The sequence below is a fragment of the Salmo salar genome, chromosome ssa25 (genome assembly GCF_905237065.1).
Source record: "Salmo salar chromosome ssa25, Ssal_v3.1, whole genome shotgun sequence".
In the NCBI taxonomy this organism is placed as follows: domain Eukaryota; kingdom Metazoa; phylum Chordata; class Actinopteri; order Salmoniformes; family Salmonidae; genus Salmo; species Salmo salar.
The window spans coordinates 13,789,292-13,812,833 of record NC_059466.1 but is presented as its reverse complement, the minus strand read 5'-3'; the positions used below and the strand labels follow the sequence as shown (position 1 = coordinate 13,812,833).

The following is a 23,542-nucleotide window of genomic DNA, read 5'->3' as shown; positions in this document are numbered from 1 at the left end:
ATCCCCATGAACATTATACAAAAACATGTAAATGCATTTTATTCTAAAGAAAAATATTTTTCTAAATGTGTTGTCAAGCATAGAAAAAAGACATTACAAAGAACTAAACTATCCATTGTTCATCTCATAGTACCTTTTGTTAAGATGTGTCAACCTTACATTATTCCCTAAAACCCTGACATCTTAAACATTGCTAAAAGTACCTGGGGGCTGGGGCCCAAGAAAAATCCAGCTATTCTTGTAGAGAGATAAAGAAAAATTACCTCCCAAAAATGTATGCAGTCAAACTGTACACAACAGATTGTTTCAAATACCAACTCTGTGACTGTGGAATTGTGTTTGAAAATGTTACGTTACTTAAGCCTGTCCCAGAAAGGTAAACATTATACCTATGATTAAAACACCTCTGAACGCACCGTCCAGGCAATACGGAAAAGCAAAAGAAAAGATTACTTATCTTGCATTTGGGATGCAAGATACCAGATTACCAGATTATTATGCATTTGGGATGCAAGATACCAGATTGCCAGATTATTATGCATTTGGGATGCAAGATACCAGATTACCAGATTATTATGCATTTGGGATGCAAGATACCAGATTACCAGATTATTATGCATTTGGGATGCAAGATACCAGATTACCAGATTATTATGCATTTGGGATGCAAGATACCAGATTACCAGATTATTATGCATTTGGGATGCAAGATACCAGATTACCAGATTATTATGCATTTGGGATGCAAGATACCAGATTACCAGATTATTATGCATTTGGGATGCAAGATACCAGATTACCAGATTATTATGCATTTGCGATGCAAGATACCAGATTACCAGATTATTATGCATTTGGGATGCAAGATACCAGATTACCAGATTATTATGCATTTGGGATGCCAAATATAACAGTACCACACAACTCAAGGCCTTGGTTGAAATGCAGCTTCGGAGAATTTACATTTAATCAAAATGAGCTGTTCATAAAGTATATACATAAGATAACCAGAGGCACTGTATGGGCAGCGCGTTGATATCGTTCTCAATCGGCTTGTGAGGAAAACCAGCTGGGTGAGAGGGGAATCAGACCCTCTAGCGGTGGTAAGGGAGAATGCATGTCTAGTACCTTCCTGATATAATTACTTTGCATAACAAAAAGAGGCAGTAGTGGTAGATATTGAAAAACCTATAATGCAAACATTTATTTTAATAGAAAAGTAACCCTTGACGAGTCTTTGGTGCATACAATCTTAGTTATTCTGTTTATGCAAGAGGCACGTGCACTATTGCATTGTTTGAGATTCCATTTTGTTGTTGGTTTTCACATATCTACTGTATTAATAAATTATTCAGTGTAGGCAATAAAGAACAAGCCTTTGTAATTAAATAAAATAAAATGGAACTTTGATTTCCCTCTGGAGTAAGACAGAAACAAAAGGGAAAAAGAAAAGATAATAGTGGAAATCTCTCTTCATTAAGTACCCATCCAAAGTCACTCATTTCAGTCCCAGGTAGTGCCATCAATCCACAAACAGTGTTTTGCTTGAATAGCATTAGAAAAATAATCCCTTAACCCAAATCATGATAAAAAAAAGTGTGTTCCTTTTACAGTCTTCAGTATCAGTTTGAATGCTTCCTTCCCGAGGTTGCATATTCTCCTCAAAATCCCCAACTTTCCAGCAGCAGTTCTTCTACGTATAAAAATAAATACACATTCAATTTGATAATACATTTAAAAATGCACGCCAATTGCTACTTGTTCTAATGGTCCTAGAATGCCCAGGCACACGTCATCACTAGTGCCGAGGTCCATGTGTGGTCATGAGGTCATGTCCTCAGACAAAGAGCCACAGTTGGTATCTGTCTGAGGGGTTACATGCAACCAAGGAGGGGTGCTCATGTCGGGCACTCAGACACTGATTCCATCCTGGGATGAAGAATAACTGGTTCTACGCAAAGAGAAGACACACAGATTAGTCACCAACATCCTCAGTAGGAAATAACTAACATCCACTTTTATGGTGAAGATAATGAAAGAGAACCAGGCATCAACATCCCCAACAATTTGGTATTATTTCACAGTCAAAAGGATGAACCCCAGGATTTCAAGTAGAAATCTTGACTGAGCCCATTAGAATAGAGATGTGGGTCTTTGGTCTCACCTCCCTTAACTCCCACTTCTGTTCTGCTCCTACAAATGTGATGCGGCCTTTATACTGGCAGTCTTCCAGCTTCACGGCTGCCTCCGTCCCATGCAAACACAGCTCCTTCTGAATATTGTGCCGGATCTCGTGATGGGTCGAGTACTCAAAATACTGGGGGATCACAAAGAGCACGATAAGTCATCCTCTTGATTTCGAAAGTGACAGACAAAGTACTTATTTCCTTCATGACTGAACCCAGTCACTTTATTCCCTTCCCTCTGACCTGGTTTCCTCCGAGTCCGTGGCATGGATACAAGATCAGCCGCTTCCCTCCCTCGTTGTTCTCCCCTGCATCCAGACACGAGTCTTTTCCTACATTCTTCACCTGGAGGCACAAGGAAAGGGATTTCAGTGAAACACACAAGCTGTTCAAACAAGCCCAGCTGCGTCTACCTTAAGTGGTGCGAAGCTGCTCACTCCCCTGGCCTGGGCTGGAGCCCTCCTCTGAGCCCTCTGGAGCTGCTAAATGGAAACCCACTGTGGCCAGACATACTGTAGCTCTCTGTGGTCAGGAAAGAGCCAAGGAGAGGGGATAATGACGTGGGGGCTTACCGAGCCAAAGTGGAGTGGGTTGAGATCGGGCATGAAGACCTCTGGATACACGTTCTTCAAATACCAGGAGAAGCTCTTGCACTGCAGCCGCTCCCGGAGGTCCATGCGCTGCGCGACGTCTCCGAAGGCCCTCTGTGGAAATAATTCCAGGCAGCAGCCATTAAAGAGGGGGGAACTTTCTTAATTACTCACACTGCCCAGGCTTTGAACTGGGAGGGAAGCCTCCATTACCACTTCCCCACAGCCCGTCTAGCGGTGGAGCTCCGTGGTTGAAGATGGCGTCGAAGAGGATGGCAGACGTCTTACATGCTCCTAACCAGTTGTGCTAATTTGTTCGTATTTTTGTGTTGTTAGGAACTTATTTTTTTACTTATTCTGTATAAATTTGTTGCTGCTACCGTCTCTTATGACCGAAAATAACTTCTGGACATCAGAACTGCGATTACTCACCACAAACTGGAAGAAACGTTTTCCTTTAACGAGTCCGACGAGAAGGATATACTGCTCTCCCGGGAACAGGCCCAGATCCCCACCATTTGCATGAAGAAAAGACGGGGGAAGATCGGGCTGCCTTCTGAGAATCCGTAGGTGAGAGAGTAAACTCCCACTGCCATCCATCCTACTTCGCTAACATGCAATCATTGGAAAATAAAATTGATGACCTATGATTACGATTATCCTACCAACAGGACATTAGGAACTGTAATATCTTATGTTTCACCAGGGCGTGGCTGAACAACGACACAGATAATATATAGCTGGCAGGATTTTCAATGCACTGGCAGAACAGAGAAGCTACGTCTGGTAAGACGAGTGGTGGGGGTATGTGTCTTTTTGTCAATAACAGTTGGTGCGCGATGTCTAATATTAATTAAAGAAGTCTCTGGGTATTGCTCGCCTGAGTTAGAGTACCTTATGATAAGCTGTAGACCACACTATGTATACTATTTGTAGCCCTCTACTTTCCACCACAGACAGATGCTGGCACTAGGACCGAACTCAACCAACTCTATAAGGCCATAAGCAAACAAGAAATGCTCATCCAGAAGCGGCGCTCCTTGTGGCCGGGAACTGTAATGCAGGCAAACTTAAATCAGTTTTACTACATTTTTATCAGCATGTCACATGTGCAACCAGAGGAAAATAAAAAAACTCTAGACCACCTTCACTCCACACAAAGAGATGCAAACAAAGCTCTCCCCCGCCCTCCATTTGGAAAATCTGACCATAATGCTATCCTCCTGATTCCTGCTTACAAGCAAAAACTAAAGCAGGAAGAACCAGTGACTCGCCAATTACGAAATTGGTCAGATGACACGGATCCTACACTACAGGACTGTTTTGCTAGCACAGACTGGAATATGTTCCGGGATTCATCCAATGGCATTGAGGATTATACAACCTCAGTCATCGGCTTCATCAATAAGTGCATCAACGACGCTAAAGGCTAGAGCTGCCGCTTTCAAGGAGCGGGACACTAATCCGGACGCTTATAAGAAATCCCGCTATGCCCTCAGACGAACAATCAAACAAGCAAGTGTCAATACAGGATTAAGATTGAATCCAACTACACCGGCTCTGACGCTCATCGGGTGTGGCAGGGCTTGAAAACTATTACGGACTACAAAGGAAAACCCAGCCACGAGCTCCCCAGTGACATGAGCCTACCAGACGAGCTAAATGCCTTTTATGCTCACTTCGAGGCAAGCAACACTGAAGCATGCACGAAAGCACCAGCTGTTCTGGATGACTGTGTGATAACGCTCTCAGTAGCCAATGTGAGCAAGACCTTTAAACAGGCGAACATTCACAAAGCCGCAGGGCCAGATGGATTACCAGGACGTGTACTCAAAGCATGCGCAGACCAACTGGCAAGTGTCTTCACTGACAGTTTCAACCTCTCCCTGACTGAGTCTGCAATACCAACATGTTTCAAGCAGACCACCATAGTCCCTGTGCCCAAGGTAGGGAAGGTAACCTGCCTAAATGATTACCTCCCTGTAGCACTCACGTCGGTAGCCATGAAGTGCTTTGAAAGGCTGGTCATGGCTCACAACAGCATCCTCCCGGACACCATTCGCATACCAATTCGCATACCACCCCAACAGATCCACAGATGACGCAATCTCAATCACACTACACACTGCCCTTTCCCACCTGGACAAAAGGAACACCCATGTGAGAATGCTGTTCATTGACTACAGCTCAGCTTTCAACACCATAGTGCCCACGAAGTTCTTCACTAAGCTAAGGACCCTGGGAATAAACACCTCCCTCTGCAACTGGATCCTGGACTTCCTGATGGACCACCCCAAGGTGGTAAGGGTAGGTAACAACACGTCTGCCACATTGATCCTCAACAATGGGGTCCCTCAGGGGTGTGTACTTAGTCCCCTCATGTACTCCCTGTTCACCCACGACTGTGTGGCCAAACACGACTCCAACACCATCATTAAGTTTGCTGACGACACAACAGTGGTAGGCCTGATCACCGACAACGATGGGACAGCCTATAGGGAGGAGGTCAGAGACCTGGCAGATTGGTGCCAGGACAACAACCTCTCCCTCAATGTGAGCAAGACAAAGGAGCTGATCGTGGACTACAGGAAAAGGCGGTCTGAACAGGCCCCCATTAACATCAATGGGGCTGTAGGGGAGCAGGTCAAGAGTTTCAAGTTCCTTAGTGTCCACATCACCAAAGAACTATCATGGTCCAAACACACCAAGACAGTCGTGAAGAAGGCACGACAAAACCTTTCCCCCCGTCAGGAGACTGAAAATATTTGTCATGGGTCCCCAGATCCTCAAAAGGTTCTACAGCTGCACAATCAAGAGCATCCTGACCGGTTGCATCACCGCCTGGTATGGCAACTGCTCGGCATTAGACCGCAAGGCACTACAGAGGGTAGTGCGTATGGCCCAATACATCACTGGGGCCAAGCTTCCTGCCATCCAGGACCTATATAATAGGCGGTGTCAGAGGAAAGCCACAAAATTGTCAGACTCCACTCACCGGTACCGGAGCGCCAAGTCAAGGACCAAAAGGCTCCTTAACAGCTTCTACCCCCAAGCCATAAGACTGCTGAATAATTAATCAAATGTCCACCCTGACTATTACATTGACCCCCCCCATCCATTTGTTTGTACACTGCTGCTCGCTTTTTATTATCTATGCATAGTCACTTCACCCCTACCTACAGTTGAAGTCAGAGGTTTACATACACCTTAGCCAAATACATTTAAACTCAGTTTTTCACAATTCCTGACATTTAATCCTAGTAAGAATTCCCTGTCTTAGGTCAGTTAGGATCAGCACTTTATTTTAAGAATATGGAATGTCAGAATAATAGTTGAGAGAATGATTTATTTGAGATTTTATTTCTTTCATCACATTCCCAGTGGGTCAGAAGTTTACAAACACTCAATTAGTATTTCATAGCGTTGCCTATTTAAATTGTTTAACTTGGGTCAAACGTTTCAGGTAGCTTTCCACAAGCTTCCCACTATACGTTGGGTGAATTTTGGCCCATTCCTCCTGACAGAGCTGGTGTAACTGAGTCAGCTTTGTAGGCCTCCTTGCTCGCACACGCCTATTCAGTTCTGCCAACAGATTTTCAATAGGATTGAGGTCAGGGCTTCGTGATGGCCACTCCAATAACTTGACATTGCTGTCCTTAAGCCACAACTTTGGAAGTGGGTCATTGTCAATTTGGAAGACCCATTTGCGACCAAGCTTTAACTTCCTGACTGATGTCTTGAGATGTTGCTTCAAAATATCAACATCATTTTCCTCTCCTCATGATGCCATCTATTTTGTGAAGTGCACCAGTCCCTCCTGCAGCAAAGCACCCCCACAACATGATGCTGCCACTCCCGTACTTCACGGTTGGGATGGTGTTCTTCGGCATGCAAGCCTCCCCCTCTTTCCTCCAAACATAACAATGGTCATTATGGCCAAACAGTTCTATTTTTGTTTCATCGGACCAGAGGACATTTCTCCAAAAAGTACAATCTTTGTCCCCATGTGCAGTTGCAAACCGTAGTCTGGCTTTTTTATGGCGGTTTTGGAGCAGTGGCTTCTTCCTCGCTGAGCGGCCTTTCAGGTTATGACGATATACTGTGGATATAGATACTTTTGTACCTGTTTACTCCAGCATCTTCACAAGGTCCTTTGCTGTTGTTTTGGGATTGATTTGCACTTTTTGCACCAAAGTACGTTCATCTCTAGGAGACAGAACACGTCTCCTTCCTGAGCGGTATGATGGCTGCGTGGTCCCATGGAGTTTAAACTTGCATACTATTGTTTGTACAGATGAACGTGGCACCTTCAGGCATTTAGAAATGACTCCCAAGGATGAACCAGACTTGTGGAGGTCTACAATTTTATTTCTGTGGTCTTGGCTGATTTATTTTGATTTTCCCATGATGTCAAGCAAAGAGGCACTGAATTTGAAGGTAGGCCTTGAAATACATCCACAGGTGCACCTCCAATTGACTCAAATGATGTCAATTAGCCTATCAGAAGCTTCTAAAGCCATGACATCATTTTCTGGAATTTTCCAAGCTGTTTAAAGGCACAGTCAACTTAGTGTATATAAACTTACTGACCCACTGTAATTGTGATACAATGAATTATAAGTCAAATAATCTGTCTGTAAACAACTGCTGGAAAAATTACTTGTGTCATGCACACAGTAGATGTCCTAACTGACTTGCCAAAACTATAGTTTGTTAACAAGAAATTTGTGGAGTGGTTGAAAAACGAGTTTTAATGACTCCAACCTAAATGTATGTAAACTTCCGACTTCAACTGTACATGTAAAAATTACCTCAAATAACCTGTACCCCTGCACACTGACTCGGTACCGGTACCTCCTGTAAATAGCATCATTATTGTAATTGTGTTACTTTTTTAATGTATTTTTTCTATATTTAATTTTTATGTTTTTATTTATTATTATTATTATTATTATTTAAAAAATCTTTACTTTAGTTTATTTGGTAAATATTTTCTTAACTCTTCTTGAACTGCACTGTTGGTTAAGTGCTTGTATGTAAGCATTTCACGTTAAGGTCTACACTTGTATTCGGCGCATGTGACAAATAAAGTTTGATTGATAGATTGATTGATTTGATGGGTGACGGCTCGAAAGACAGCACCATGTATGGCAGAGTTTCAGTCTACCCAATCCCGTTTCAAGTAATTGGCACGCACCAAAAATATTTTGTACACATACAGATGTAGAATCTTAATTTGATCATCCCGTTGTATTTGAAGATTAAAAAGGCTTCTGAACTTCGTAATTTCCACTTTGAAATTTCAGACTTGATTTTCCCTCCCGAAAAATGTATCAACCCCTTCAAAAATGTCTATGAAGTATAATCCACATCATTCACATTTCCTGTTGCTGTAGAATTATTTTCCTGATGTAGCAAACTGGTTCAAATTAAGATCCTAAATCTGTACATAAGACAACTTAGCTGAAATACCACTGCAAATGATGAACCCTCTAGTCCAGAAATGTCTGCCTTTTTCCTTCTCTTTGCTTCATTTAAATTCATTAATGGAATCAACCCAGCGTTCAACGTTTCAAAAGAGTGCAGAGCAGACATTACTCAGTTATTGATTCACCCACAGTACAAACGCAGAGTATTTCAAGGAACTGAGAAAGCTTCTCCAGACAGGCCTTCAGTAACGAGAGCACTTGAGAGAGACAATGACGCAGATGATGTAAACAGCAGTGTGTGCTGATAACTGCTGTAGCTGTGCTCCATGAAGCTATTAGAGACTTCCTGCCTGTTAACAACTTGCTTGTTCTAGGTCCCAAGAAACAAAGAGATCTTCTGTTGAATCTGACAATTCATTTTGATGGTTGTTGTCATGACGTTGGCCTGTGGGTAAGGTTTATGACCCCCCCATATATACCTTTCTCCCTTCCCTCTCTCTCTGACTCTACTGAAGGACTCCTGAATAGCCTTTGTTAAACATAGAGAGTCTGGGAACATCAAACAAGTGGGGGGAAAGGAACCATATTTCGGTAATAGAACCAGTTGAAAATATGCATTGGTCCTTAATGTATATGATGTCTGTTCGGTGGTCATCTGAGACATTATGACTGATGACAGGACGACACAAACTGTATCTGGGAAAGTCTACACATTCTAGTTATCAGATTCACATGGAATTGTTGTGCAAATTAAATGTTTGAATATGAAACTATTTGTGATAAGATTAAATGTAATTTTAGCTTCCAAATGAGAGAATTGGGTTTTCATAAGTTTAGAGCCCTGCTCAATCAGTGGCCCGCCCCTGTGAAGAGACATGGGTTATAAACTATGAAACACACCCTTCTCTCCCTCCACTATATAAGCCCTTGACAAAAATGTAACCTCCTGTTCCGAGGACGATAGGACGACGGTCCATACGTTAAAGGACTAACACGTCAACTACAGAACTAAGCCAACCTCAGCGTGAGCTTTGGTTGTGAATGGTATGAACTTTGAACTCTTATTCACTAAAGAAGTGAGACCTCCTAGCCGTTGAGTTAGCAACAGCAGCTGTAAACGTGGGCTAGGAAAGGACGGACGACATATCCAGTCTAACACACAACGAAGATACTACAACGTATCCAATTTTCCACCAGAGACATTCTTCCGAGGACAGGAAGATCTCTGTTGGCCAACACGGCCAGCATCTATGACCAACGTACCGAAGCGCAGCTCAGAGTAAATATTTATTGCATTTTCCTTTTCCAAATGGGCGGTAATTTAGAATGCATAAGATACTGTATTTATGAAAGCTTAGCTTCTCCCTTTGTTCCTCAGTCTCCCGCTCTTTCATTCAAGCCCAACCCCCTCTCTTTGTGTAACAAGCCATCATACAGGTTCCGTCCACAAGGGATGTTTTCTGTATGACATAATTTGCATTCTGTGTATATGTAATTCTGTGTGATTAGTTAGGTATTTAGTAAATAAATAATGAAACCCAATTTTGTATTGATGATTCAACTTGTTAGCCAGGGTTCGTGAAGATAACCAAGAATTTACAACTTTCAGATGAGACTGAAATAAGGTAACGATAAATATTGACTGCTATTGATGTAAAATATTACTAGGTCTTTCAGAGTTTATTCGGATGATAACAGCTCTATAAACACTCTTTCGTGGTCCCCCGACTTTCTAGTTAATTACATTTACATGATTAGCTCAATCAGGTAATATTAATTACAGAGAAAGGATTTTATAGAATAGCATGTCATATCACTTAATCCGGCATAGCCAAAGACTGCTCCATTGTACAGTCGTCTCAAATAAAACTGTGAAGGACCTCGGCGTTACTCTGGACCCTGATCTCTCTTTTGAAGAACATATCAAGACTGTTTCAAGGACAGCTTTTTTTCATTTACATAACATTGCAAAAATCAGAAACTTTCTGTCCAAAAATGATGCAGAAAAATTAATCCATGCTTTTGTTACTTCTAGTTTGGACTACTGCAAAGCTCTACTTTCCGGCTACCCGGATAAAGCACTAAATAAACTTCAGTTAGTGCTAAATGCGGCTGCTAGAATCCTGACTAGAACCCAAAAATTTGATCATAATACTCCAGTGCTAGCCTCCCTACACTGGCTTCCTGTTAAGGCAAGGGCTGATTTCAAGGTTTTACTGCTAAACTACAGAGCATTACATGGGCTACATACCTACACGTACGCTACGGTCACAAGACGCAGGCCTCCTAATTGTCCCTAGAATTTCTAAGCAAACAGCTGGAGGCAGGGCTTTTTCCTATAAAGCTAAATTTTTATGGAATGGTCTGCCTACCCATGTGAGAGATGCCTTTAAGTCTTTACTGAAGACTCATCTCTTCAGTAGGTCCTATGATTGAGTGTAGTCTGGCCCAGGAGTGTGAAGGTGAACGGAAAGGCTCTGGAGCAACAAACCGCCCTTGCTGTCTCTGCTTGGCCAGTTCCCCTCTCTCCACTGGGATTCTCTGCCTCTAACCCTATTACAGGGGCTGAGTCACTGGCTTATTGGTGTTCTTCCATGCCGTCCCTAGGAGGGGTGTGTCGCTTGTGTGGGTTGAGTCATTGACGTGGTCTTCCTGTCTTGGTTGGCGCCCCCCCTTGGGTTGTGCTGTGGCGGAGATCTTTGTGGGCTATACTCGGCCTTGTATCAGGATGGTAAGTTGGTGTTTGAAGATATCCCTCTAGTGGTGTGTGGGCTGTGCTTTGGCAAAGTGGGTGGGGTTATATCCACAGTGTCTCCTGACCCCTCCTGTCTCAGCCTCCAGTATTTATGCTGCAGTAGTTTATGTGTCAGGGGGCTAGGGTCAGTCGGTTATATCTGGAGTATTTCTCCTGTCTTATCCGGTGTCCTGTGTGAATTTAAGTATGCTCTCTCTAATTCTCTCTTTCTCTCCTTCTTTCTTTCTCTCTCTCGGAGGACCTGAGCCCTAGGACCATGCCTCAGGACTACCTGGCATGATGACTCCTTGCTGTCCCCAGTCCACCTGGCCATGCTGCTGCTCCAGTTTCAACTGTTCTGCCTGCGGGCTATGGAACCCTGACCTGTTCACCGGACGTGCTACCTGTCCCAGACCTGCTGTTTTCAACTCTCTAGAGACAGCAGGAGCGGTAGAGATACTCTCAATGATCGGCTATGAAAAGCCAACTGACATTTACTCTTGAGGTGCTGGCTTGTTGCACCCTCGACAACTACTGTGATTATTATTATTTGACCATGCTGGTCATTTATGAACATTTGAACATCTTGGCCATGTTCTGTTATAATCTCCACCCGGCACAGCCAGAAGAGGACTGGCCACCCCTCATAGCCTGGTTCCTCTCTAGGTTTCTTCCTAGGTTTTGGCCTTTCTAGGGAGTTTTTCCTAGCCACCGTGCTTCTACACCTGCATTGCTTGCTGTTTGGGGTTTTAGGCTGGGTTTCTGTACAGCACTTTGAGATATCAGCTGATGTAAGAAGGGCTATATAAATACATTTGATTTGATTTGAACAACTATAAACTACTAATAGCCTTGAGCACAGAAGGTTTTCCTCAAATGGATTTCTCTTAGTCACAAAGGATACTAGTCAATTCTTCTTATTTCACATCTCATACTGGGCTAATTTTAGTATTGTACATACTGTACCATGGACATCAAAACTGATGTTCCCCTCTGGAGAATGTGTTTGCATATGTGACCTTGTTCAGACTTTGTCCAGACTATACATAACCAACAGACGGCCTAGGCCCAGAGTGTGGCACAGGAGGCTGCCGAGGGGAGGAAGGCTTATAATAATGTTAATAACTAGTCTGCAGTCAGAATGAGAACATTAGTATGTGCAGAACAAACGGCTACTGTTAAAACATTACTGTTGGGTGTTGGGCAGGTGTGGGCAACTTTGATGGCGGTGGGGCCCACAACAAAAATCTAAACTGAGATAAAAATGTAAATGATTTCGTGCAATTCTACGTATTTTGCCATGGAGTGTAGAGAAAATGTTGCCGTTTTAAAGCAAGTTTGCTGCAATTCTATACATTTTCCCATAGGGTGGAGAGAAATGTTAGCAGTGTTTAACATGATATCTGAGTGAGACTGACTAACAAAATCAATGGGGGCCACCTGGCCGGTAATTCGACCATGAAAACAAGTAACAAGTTTAGATAGCTGTCCGCTAAACTAACCTTCCAATCTACAAAATGTTTGCTGACATGGACTAATTGACAGACTATCAGAGACTGATATAACAAGATAAAAACTGCTGTTGCACAACCAAATTTCAAAATTGCATCTTGTGTATTCTACTATTCTAACTATTCTAACTCTCGTAAGTTGTTCAGTCATTTATATATTTATACATACACATACATACATACATACATACATACATACATACATACATACATACATACATACATACATACATACATATATATATATCACACACTATATGTATAAAAGTATGTGGACACCCCTTCAAATGAGTGGATTTGACTATTTCAGCCACACCCGTTGCTGACAGGTGTATAAAATCAAGCACCAAGCCATGCAATCTCCATAGACAAACACTGGCAGTGACTTTCAACGTGTCACAATCATAGGATGCCACCATATCAAGATATCAGTTTGTCAAATTCTGCCCTGCTAGAGTTGCCCCGTTCAACTGTAAGTGCTGTTATTGTGAAGTGGAAACGTCTAGGAGCAACAACGGCTCAGCGGCGAAGTGGTAAGCCACACAAGTTCACAGAATGGGACCGCCAAGTGCGAAGCGCATATAAATCTTTTGTCCTCAGTTGCAACACTCACTACCGAGTTCCAAACTGCCTCTGGAAGCAACATCAGCAACTGTTCATCGGTAGCTTCATGAAATGGGTTTCCATGGCCGAGCAGCCGAAGCCTAAGATCACCATGCGTAATGTCAAACATCGGCTTGAGTGGTGTAAAGCTCTCGTTCTCTGGAGTGATGAATCACGCTTCACCATCTGGCAGTCAGACGGACTAATCTGGATTTGGCGGATGCCAGGAGAAAGCTATCTGCCCGAATGCTTAGCGCCAACTGTAAAGTTTGGTGGCGGAGGAATAATAGTCTGGGGCTGTTTTTCATGGTTCGGGCTAGGCCCCTTAACAGTACAGCCTACAATGACATTCTAGACAATTCTGTGCTTCCAACTTTGTGGCAACAGTTTGGGGAAGGCCCTTTCCTGTTTCAGCATGACAATGCCCCTGTGCACCAAGCGAGGTCCATACAGAAATGGTTTGTCGAGATCAGTGTGGAAGAAGTTGACTGGCCTGCACAGAGCCCTGACCTCAACCCCTACAGCAGGGGTGGTGCAACTCAATATTAATTCTTAATGTTTGATATACTGTAAATAAATATATTTACACACACACACACACACACACACACACACACACACACACACACACACACACACACACACACACACACACACACACACACACACACACACACACACACACACACACACACACACACACACACACACACACACACACACACGAGGGCCTTCAAAAGGGGGACCGGACGCGAGTTACCCATCCCTGCTGTAGGGGATGGATTCACGGTTTTAGAACACCTGTCCTGTTTCTGGGGTTATCAGCCTGCCTATCTGGGTTTAAATGTACAAAAATATAACAATGTCACTCAGAAATACCACATACGTCTTTGGCCAGCTGTGCAGCTTGTTGGTTGCGTCGGTAGAAGATTTCCTTGTAGTCGTCCATCCAGACCTCGGCCAGCCGCACCTGGTTGCGTGCGATCACCTGGGTGCCCTTGGGGAAGGTGTGCGGACTCTTGGTGCGGAACACATGACCCACGATGGAGCAAGGGATTATTTCTAGCTGACCCCCACACTGCCACACCTACAGACAGGCAGGCAGACAGACAGAGGTAACACACCCAGCACTGTTAGAAATACTTGGCATGATGACTATACTGTAACCGGTACTGCTGCATAATATAAAGACAGGATGAACCACTTACAATAGCACTGATGACACCCTAATACATGCTGTTGTCTATCTATCTATGTAGAAAGGCAAGTGATCCTTCTCTTACTCTGAAAGACATTTCGATATTCTCCCCTCCCCAGATTTCCATTTGTTCATCATAGCTTCCGATAAGATAGAAGTAGTCCTTGGAGATAGAGAAGAGTCCCCCAGCAAAAGTTGGTGTCCTGTGAAGTAAAAGAAATCCACTGAATAGAGGGTCCAGATCTTTTTTTTTACACTCAGCTGAGGAATAGACAATTCACAACCACCTATCAAGGAATACACGTGTTTGGCATGCCTGAAAGTAGGCATTCACATAGTTCTTCTCACTTGATAGGATAAGTCTCATCCTTTCTCCGTTGTTTTTCGTGGTCCGGTAGACTCTCCCAGCCAAAGGACAGGCCCCAGTCAAAGTTACCACGGTTGTGGTTCTGTCCGTATGGCGAGGGCTTCATAAACTCAAAGGTGTTGAGGTCAATGGTTGTAATGTCAGGACTCACTACCGCAGTGTAATTCTCTGCTATCCTGGCCAGTAGAGGCTCCAGCCAGCCATTGAAGCATTCACCTGTTGGATACGCATTCACCATCAGCCGAACAATACAACCACTAAATAGCATTGCATTTTAAATGTGAAACACTTTATCGACAAAGAACATAGAAGCCTGTGCTATAAAAGCAATCACTTTGAGAATATACCTAAAATACCACAAATTAAATCACCTGTGAGCTGAACAAATAAATGTAACACTCATTTGATATTTTACCAGGCCACCTGGAAGCAGCCACCACAAAAATAGAAGATATGTTACATTCCAATAACCATAATATGTTGTGGCATTACTGCCATGCCCTAAACAGCATGTGAATTTTGCTAGTATTCTGAGTCTTAGTGTGTAGGTGGATTAACAAATGTCTAAAAGGCTGAGCTGTTCTGGTTGTTCCAGCCTGATGACTCAGCTGTTTGACGTCAGTGCTGTGTCCGTGCTGTGGTGTGTCCGTGCGTGTGTGGACTAACAGTGAGCGTCAAGGAAGGTGAGGATGTCTCCAGTGGCCACAGAGGCTCCCAGCAGCCGAGCAGTGATCAGGCCCTTTCTCTCCCGCTGACGTACCACGCGCACAATGTGCAGCCGCTTCAAATACTCATCCAGCTCCTCCTTCAATGCATCTGTGAAAGGAAATGAACCAACTGCATTAGCTGTGGAACTGCCAATCTATAAATGGACAGTGCCAATCAGGTTCAATACGAGAGGACTTACTAGAGCAACCTACAGAAAAAAAGCTTTAAAATGTAAGAATAAACCCAATAAGCAAAATACAATGAAATGATCAGGTCATTTCATCTTCTGCTAAAATTCCTACCTCAGTGCAGTGACTGTTTCCGGGGGAGTAGGCCTCTACCTCAACTTGGCCCCCCAGTGAGGAAGCTTACACTTCAACGGAGTGAATGAAAGAGTGAGTGAGATGCCTGGCTTTCATCTAATAGCAGGCTATTCCCAACAAATGACAGAGGGTTTTGAGTGTCACTCAGTGAGGTTGCATTGCCTGCGGGGAATCACAGGTATAATATTGCAGATAGATTTGGGGTTATATCAAAATAATGGTTTGCAGAATTTCTAATCCCTCCATTTTTATTTTATTTCAAACCTACCACCCATAACTGCCAAGAATACACCTTCTACTGCTATTCACAGCTATCGTCACTCACATGTACAGTACTCTCTAATCTTATTTACAACCCTCAGTTGTCCCCATACTAACCCATCTCTCCCGGTTCACTAACATTTTACTACTTCCTTTAGCAAAACATCCTGGGTCGTTCCATGTCATATCAGCAAGCCATGACACCCACCATCTCAGATTGTTCGGAAATCGTTTCTGTAGTCAGAAACAGACAAGATAAGCATTTTGGAAACATCATTTTATTAAACTAGAATTTGATATCTGAGAAGTTAGCTAATTGATTGCACACAAATTTGCCATTTTAAATGTACAGGATTCACTTAAAGTTCAATAATTATAGAGCATTTCTTTGGATTTCTCATGTCATGTCTTTCTCATTTTTAGAAAATGGTTTGGTCCAAATCTGACGTTAGGTACTATAATTCTTTAAAAAGAATGACCTAATAGCAGGAACAGCACCATCTACTGGTCAGAACCTGGCAATATCAGGATATAGGATGGGACATAAACCAAACAACTTCAATGATTGGGATTGGGATTGGCATGGGGTGTGGGGGTGGGGGTGGGGGTGTGGGTGGCTTTTGAAAATGTCTTTAGTTTCTTCATAAAAATTGTAATAAAGCATACTTTTACCCATTTTTCTCCCCAATTTCATGGTATCCAACTCGTAGTTACAGTTTTGTCCCATCGCTGCAACTCCCCTACGGACTCGGTAGAGGCGAAGGTCAAGAGCCATGTGTCCTCCGAAACACAACCCTGCCAAGCTGCACTGCTTCTTGACACACTGCTCGCTTAACCCAGAAGCCAGCCGCACCAATGTGTAGGAGGAAACACAGTCCAGCTGGCAACCACAGTCAGCTTGCAGGTGCCGGGCCCGCCACAAGGAGTCGCTAGAGCGCGATAGGACAAGGAAATCCCGGCCAGCCAAACCCTCCCCTAACCCGGACGATTCTGGGCCAAATGTGTGCCGCCACATGGGTCTCCCGGGCACGGCTGGCTGTGACACGGCCTGGGATCGAACCCGGGGCTGTAGTGATGCCTCAAGCACTGCAAGCAGTGCCTTAAACGCTGTGTCATTCGGGAGGCCTGCTTCATTTCTAACTCATTGTAAGAAAAAAGTTTGGTCCAAATCGGATGTTGGGTACTATATATGGATCCTATAAATTAAATTAAAATGGCAAATTTGGGTGTTATCAATTAGCTTCATTTCTCAGAGATCAAATTATATTTCAACAAAATAATGTTGCATATATGCTAATCCTATCGGTTTATAATTACAGAAACGATTTCAGAACAATCTAAGATGGTGGTGTCAAAATCATCTTTCTTATGCTTTTTGGAGGTGGAATGACCATCCTATTTTCCCTCGGCCTTGTTTCCCTCAGCCTGACGCCTGTTTACAAGAGCAAACTCTGACTCAATTCTCCACAGACTAGCTAGCCCCTCTTAGGAAGGCCTTCACTAGCAGTGCTGCTTCCTGCTATAACCCCCTTCACAAGAAGCCAGGGTGCCAGCCTGCACATTTCATGGCACACCAGCGGGCCGCCTAACAGGCTGCCTGACTAAAATTAAAGTGAGAACACGGTGGTCCTGCCATCTGCCTGGCCGGCTGGTTAGTTCCTTACCGTCCACGCTGGCATCGTCCACCAGGATGATCTCCTTGAGGAAGATGGCAGGGGAGGTGTGAAGGACGCTGTACACCGTCCTCAGCAGAGTGCTCCAGCCTTCGTTGTGAAACACAATGATCACGCTGGTGGTCAGCAAGGGGGGACAACGCTTGAATGTTTGCTCGATACATCTGCAAAAGAAAACCATAAAAAAATTAGGTGGTGTCTTTTATGGTCCCTGAGAGGGCTTTCAGTGCAGGACTGTGGCTGAAACATCTGAAGTCCTTCCTTAAGGGATGTATGTTTCAGTTGTGTCATTGGGATATGGTACTCCCTTGAAAATGCCAACAAAATCAGACACAGTCTGAATCTGTCTAAATTACCCCATTAAAAATAGAAACATGGACAGACTTGTTAACTTAGCCAAACAAAACTCCCAGTCACATTTACTGGGCACACATGCTGAAACAATGTTTCAGACAGAAAAACTCAGCCTGTGGTTGGAGTGAAATTTTCCTCAATAACTAAAAGAAAATATCAAAGACTTGTTTGGGTTAAAACCATCATGTCCGTTGGAGACACATTATATAATGTTATTTTCTCCTTCCTTCTGTGGTCATTCAGTATGTGACTTCGGTTTCATACTGAGCCACTGAGACAAGACATAAAAATATATGGAAACTGAATCCCTCTACAGAGGAATGGTTCTATTGAACACCACACGGTGGAGCTGCTATGTGATGAGGAGAAACTTCCTTCGAGATGTTCGCTTCATATTAGAATGGTTTACAACAGAACCTATAATGATAGAATTTCCATCATAAACAGGGCCACTGACCCCAAGATTTACTAGACATTTTTACATGGCCATGTTGGTTTGAACTGAAGCATACGGCACTGCGGCAATACATTTTAGAGCATGTATATGGAAACAACTGTGAAAGCTACCATAACAGCACAAATATGGCTAGCTAATTATTGAGAAATAACATACTCTGGTGGTCTGGTGTCTGGGCCCAAGTCACGGCTGAGAGAGATGCGGTCGCTGGCGTAGAGGTTAAAGCAGTGTTTCTCCTCTCCCCGATCCTTCTCCTTCTGTTCAGCAGGGCTCAGTTTGTCTGTGTGAAAGGGCTTCCCAGAGGCTCCGGGGTCATTGGGGTCCTGAGGTGGACGCTCTAGGACTGGCCTCAGCTCAGCAGCCGTGTAGGTCCCTGACAAACAGGAGAAGTCCCCTGCAGTCTCCTGCTGACGCACTGGGGCTTTGATCTGCATCTTTGGCATGGCGTCCCGGAAGTTATTGACGGCCCCCATCACCATGCCCAGCACGGCATCCCGCTTGACAGCTATCTCCTTCAGCCAGGGCTCTTCTTGTGTGGGACTTTGGCTTACTACCTCACGTTGTATAAGGAACAAAAATGTGACAAAAATAAAGGCCACTATCACCAGCTTCAAGGGGTGTAATCGCCTTCTGAGAACTCTGCGGAGACCACTCATTCTTCTGGAGATGGGTGGAGTAGATTTCTTTGAGACAGCACTTCACCGAACACACAGTCAGTTGCAAGGAGGTAACCTTAAAAAGTAAGTTAGAAAGAATGTGACAAACGTGTCAAATAAACAGAGGCAATAAGCAAGATCATATAACTCAGTTTCACATGCATGGAAAAAAAAATACGTTTTTCTTCCAAGCTGAGAACAGAATGAACTGTTACATGCTATTTGAATTATGAACTTCCACACATGAAAGCAGGAAAGTAACAAGATATGTGATTGTTTGGCTCCAATACTTTGTCCATTAAAAGAGTCGGAGAAACGTTTTACTGTACAGTAGTCTCCTAAATGACAGGATAGATCAGGCTACTATAAAATGTACTTGTCATAGCGCTGCAGTTTAACATTCTTTTCGGGAAAATAATGTGAGACTTACCTGGACATTACATAATAAGGATGGGATCTGCAATCCAAACCCTTGATGAAAAAAAGTCAATTCATTTATGTCAAGCTTATCGCTAAAAGAAAATCCTCTTCAAAATATGCGGATTTCCAGATAAATTGTTGCCCAAAAAAATACAGTCAATACAGTTGTGGAGCGTTTCTCAATCTCTACAAAGTACTTCCGTCTCGTTGGATCCAGGTGCGCTCCTTTCAGGTAGAGGGTGGAACCCTTTTCAGTTGGCACGCGTAAGTAGAGCGGATCTTTCTGTTAAACCCCAAAGCCATGCAATTATTAAATGAGTGAAACATTGCAAAGCAGCAGGCATTCTGAGAACAAATTATGAATTTGTCATTTGGCACATAAAGTATGCGTCTATTTGTGTCAGTTGCAAAAACCACTTTGATTTACTCCAGCTACAAAGCTAGACCTCTCCGTGTGCCCCAAATTAAAAAGTGTTATCTTGCAGTCACTTTGTCTCAGGCAATATTGGAAATAGTCGACTCTGCGGGATAGGTCTGATCTAATAATGGTGTCAATTCTTAAAATAATAGGATTTGTTCAGCCAGCCATTCATTGAGACTGTTGCTGGGTTACAAATAGCGGAGGAACGTATCCTATACCTCTCTCATAGGCACCGCATCCAATCAGGCTACTTAGAAGAATAACAGGTCGCCTACATAAGACGCGGTATAGGTCTACCCTACAGAAATAAGTGAGCATAAATGTATACTAATGTGAGCTATGCTAGATTATGTAGCGTGTGAATGTTATGTATAATACAATAAGAGAGCGAACTGTTGATCAGAATTGTCAAATATTCAAACAAAGCCGGTATAGCGCATCTGTTACAAAGTATCATACTGTAAGCTACAGAATAAGTTATCAGATGGCTCAGTAAAGAGCATTACACGACAGGCTCATACGTTTAACGTTACCGTTTACACTAGAATCAAAGTCCAAGCTTGAGTTTTTATCCTCTAGCCTGAAGAAAAGTAATGACTGAAAATGTGCCACTCACCGAACATTTTGGACCCTCTGAGACATATCCCAACATATTCCTGCTTGCCAAGTCACCCTGGCAGATGGTATTCATAAAGTGTTCGATGCTTGAGGGGGTAAAGAAAAGACGTGGACGCGGTAGCCATTCGAAGAAGGAATACTCCGGTGCCCAGTTAGGAGTCTTGTCAAGCAGGATCAACAAGTGACACAATTCACCATGTCTGTTCTCCTCTCCTTCTTGGTACTTAGCCTACAGCACAAGCTCAGTGTTGTGGAAGTGACTTTTTCCATTACAGGAATGGCCTCTATTACATCTTCTAGTTGAAATAGGCATATATGAAAAAGTAATAACCAAACCGTTACCGTTGGAATACTCATTCTATATTCTTAATATCAACTCTTTACAAAACATAAAGTCACTGCATATAATTTCCATTAGTGTGTGTGTGTGTATGCAGTGTTGGGGAAGCTACTCTGAAGATATAGTTTACCAAGCTACCAATTATTTCACACTGGAAGAAGCTAAGCTACACTAAAGCTACCCTTAAGAAATATATAGTTTACTGAACTAAAGTTACTTTGAAAAAGTAGTTCACTCCATCCAAACTACTTCATGAAAAATGATCAAATGTGAAATGTCATAGACTACAAATTGCAAGAACACGTCACTCTGGAGTCAAATGTTTACATAATGCGTAATTTAGCCGGTTAACACAAACATTGTGAAAATTAGGCAGGTCTGATTGCGAAAAATAAAGGAAATCTTGCCTACCCATATTTTTTCAACTATTTTTGCAAAAAATAGTAGTGTGTAGTTCCACTAGTTACATGGCAAAAAGGAATTAACTACTGAAAACACTACCACGATTTGAATTTAGTTCAACTACCACCAAGCTAATTCAATTACTAATTGAACTACATGTAGTTCACTACTCCCCATTACGGTGTGTATGTGCGTGTGAACTTTTCAATATTATTTCTCAATACACTGGTAATTGGCATAATGTACGTGCTGTTCTTATAACTTAAACTTCATAGGTGACTTTTCAAATACTGTTGTAAAGAAAAACATTTGAAAGACATGTTATGGGTCATTAAGCTCAATGGTCATTAGGCTACTGGTACAATACTTAGAGTTTGGGTGTGTGTCTTGGCAGTGGGAGTCAACATTCAATATAGTACCCTTAACCTCCCTATGGGAGGGTTCTGTCCACTCCCAGAGTGGTATTTCCCTTAATTAAAAATAACAACCTTATATGTATAACAAACAAGAAAACACATTATCAACAGAGTGGATGACACCATCAAATCTAGATCAAGTCTAATGTAACTGACTGGCACTGAGTTGGATGCACATATTCATTCCTAACTTGGAAGTAACTGCATGTCTCCATCCCAAATGGCACCCTCTCAATGAAGTGCACTACTTTTGACCAGGGCCATTTGGGACGTAACCCATGTCTGATTTGCTGTGTAATGACTATGCCTTAATAAGGAGTTCAAGGATTTAAAAACAATTTAAGATGCATTTAAAGTTAATACATTTAAGACCAGGTACCACACCCTAATAGAGGACCACCCCCCTTAATCAAATCACAATACACTTTTACCAGTTGAATGTAGATAACAATATAATCCTTTTTTATTAAAAAAAATCGGAAATATTGTATTAAATATACACGTATTTGCATATCCAATTCTTTTACAATTTTTCTGTCTGTAAAATACTAAAGACATGTATGTAAAAAGCATTTTTGGCAAATGTTTCTGAAGAAAACGTTATCTAGAATAAATAATTGACAATATATCAACAATTCCCTCTGGGCAAGTCTCGAGAATATGGGTGCGTTCATATATTCACTCTGGCTATTTACTCCGATTTCAGAGCACTCACGTCTGCATGTGCCAGAGCACAAAATAACTGATGAATTTTACGAAAGCTCAACACGCGCAGAATAATTGATGAATATTACAAACGCTCAACACCAGTTATGTTCAGGGTCCAACACTGGACCTTTAGCCATCTAGCTTGAGTGCTTGACTGCAATTGTGTCTGATCAACCCTACTCCTCGGCCAGAGGCATCCAGTGTGCGGAATGCCCAGAGCACACACTGAGTGCACTCTGGCACTCCAGTGTGAATTTACGAACGCAACCTATATCTAACCACACAATATTTGGTGAATGTAGATGCTTCTGAAGCTGAGGAAAGTGAGTTGGTGTGTGGGAAAAGTCTTACTTTCGGGAAATGTCAGTAAAGACAAATACACTGAATATAGACTATCAAATGCCAAACACCTACTTAGACCCAATCACCATCTCTTCAAAGTAAGTTACTACATATAGTCCAGTTTGTTAAATTCTCAATAATATTTACTTTTAAATTAGGTGCAATTCAATGTAGTGAGCTTTGAAATTATGGACGTACTGTATGTCCATTTTAAAGTGGTTAAAATTCCTGACATTTTTATGATGGCAGTATGATAAACTAAAGAAAATATACATTTCCATCAATACTGACATTTTTATGTTAACTTTTTTGAAAATACTCATATTAATGGACCAAAATACCAACAAATCTCAAATTGATCGGTAGATGCTAAAATGTCCTTTCAGCCAGTGGTGCCTGGCCTCAGTGACATTTATTGCACAACAATATATCTTTCTTTATTGAGTGTTGCAACAGAGTCACTGTCTTCATTGTATTGCAAGAAAAACACATGGTAAAAATAAGTCTATAACAATATGTGTTTTGTATTGTAGTCACATGATTATAAAAAGCACTGTTTCTCATCTCTCCAAAATTCCCTTGATACATGAGAATAATATCCTTCATAATTACATCCAAATACTTAAGAATAATAATACATGTCAACAAAAAACATCAAATGAGATCAAACAATCAAACACTGTCTCTCTCTCGCTCTCTCTGTGTGTGTGTGTGCCAAGACCGCAAAGCTGCCTGAGCTTTGTCCAAGATGTCCTTCCTCATCCTTGGATAATTGGGATGAGCCTCCAAAACCTAAAGAAAACATGAGCATATAAAACATTTCCT

General features: G+C 42.5%; 1 protein-coding gene and 1 pseudogene across 2 annotated transcripts; both read right to left on the bottom strand.

The window, feature by feature from the left end:
- Window positions 1-1,177: 1,177 nt before the first annotated feature.
- On the bottom strand, window positions 1,178-20,882 carry LOC106586200 (polypeptide N-acetylgalactosaminyltransferase 3). Of its 2 annotated transcripts, XM_014173206.2 has the most exons (12): window positions 20,508-20,882; window positions 19,481-19,753; window positions 18,551-19,126; window positions 17,575-17,747; window positions 15,285-15,434; window positions 14,600-14,834; window positions 14,337-14,454; window positions 13,940-14,140; window positions 2,759-2,890; window positions 2,430-2,531; window positions 2,165-2,317; window positions 1,178-1,951 (listed from the first exon to the last, which is right to left on the bottom strand). In XM_014173206.2, the coding sequence occupies exons 3-12, from the start codon at window positions 19,048-19,050 to the stop codon at window positions 1,838-1,840; spliced, it is 1,878 nt and encodes a 625-aa protein (XP_014028681.1). In that variant the 5' UTR covers window positions 19,051-19,126; window positions 19,481-19,753; window positions 20,508-20,882; the 3' UTR covers window positions 1,178-1,837. The 2 variants fall into 2 exon arrangements, with proteins under 2 accessions (XP_014028681.1, XP_014028680.1); XM_014173205.2 differs by lacking the exon at window positions 20,508-20,882 and having other exon boundaries at window positions 19,481-20,464.
- A 2,190-nt stretch (window positions 20,883-23,072) lies between these two features.
- Window positions 23,073-23,542, bottom strand: part of LOC106586078 (tetratricopeptide repeat protein 21B-like) — a 39,698-nt pseudogene continuing 39,228 nt past the window's right edge.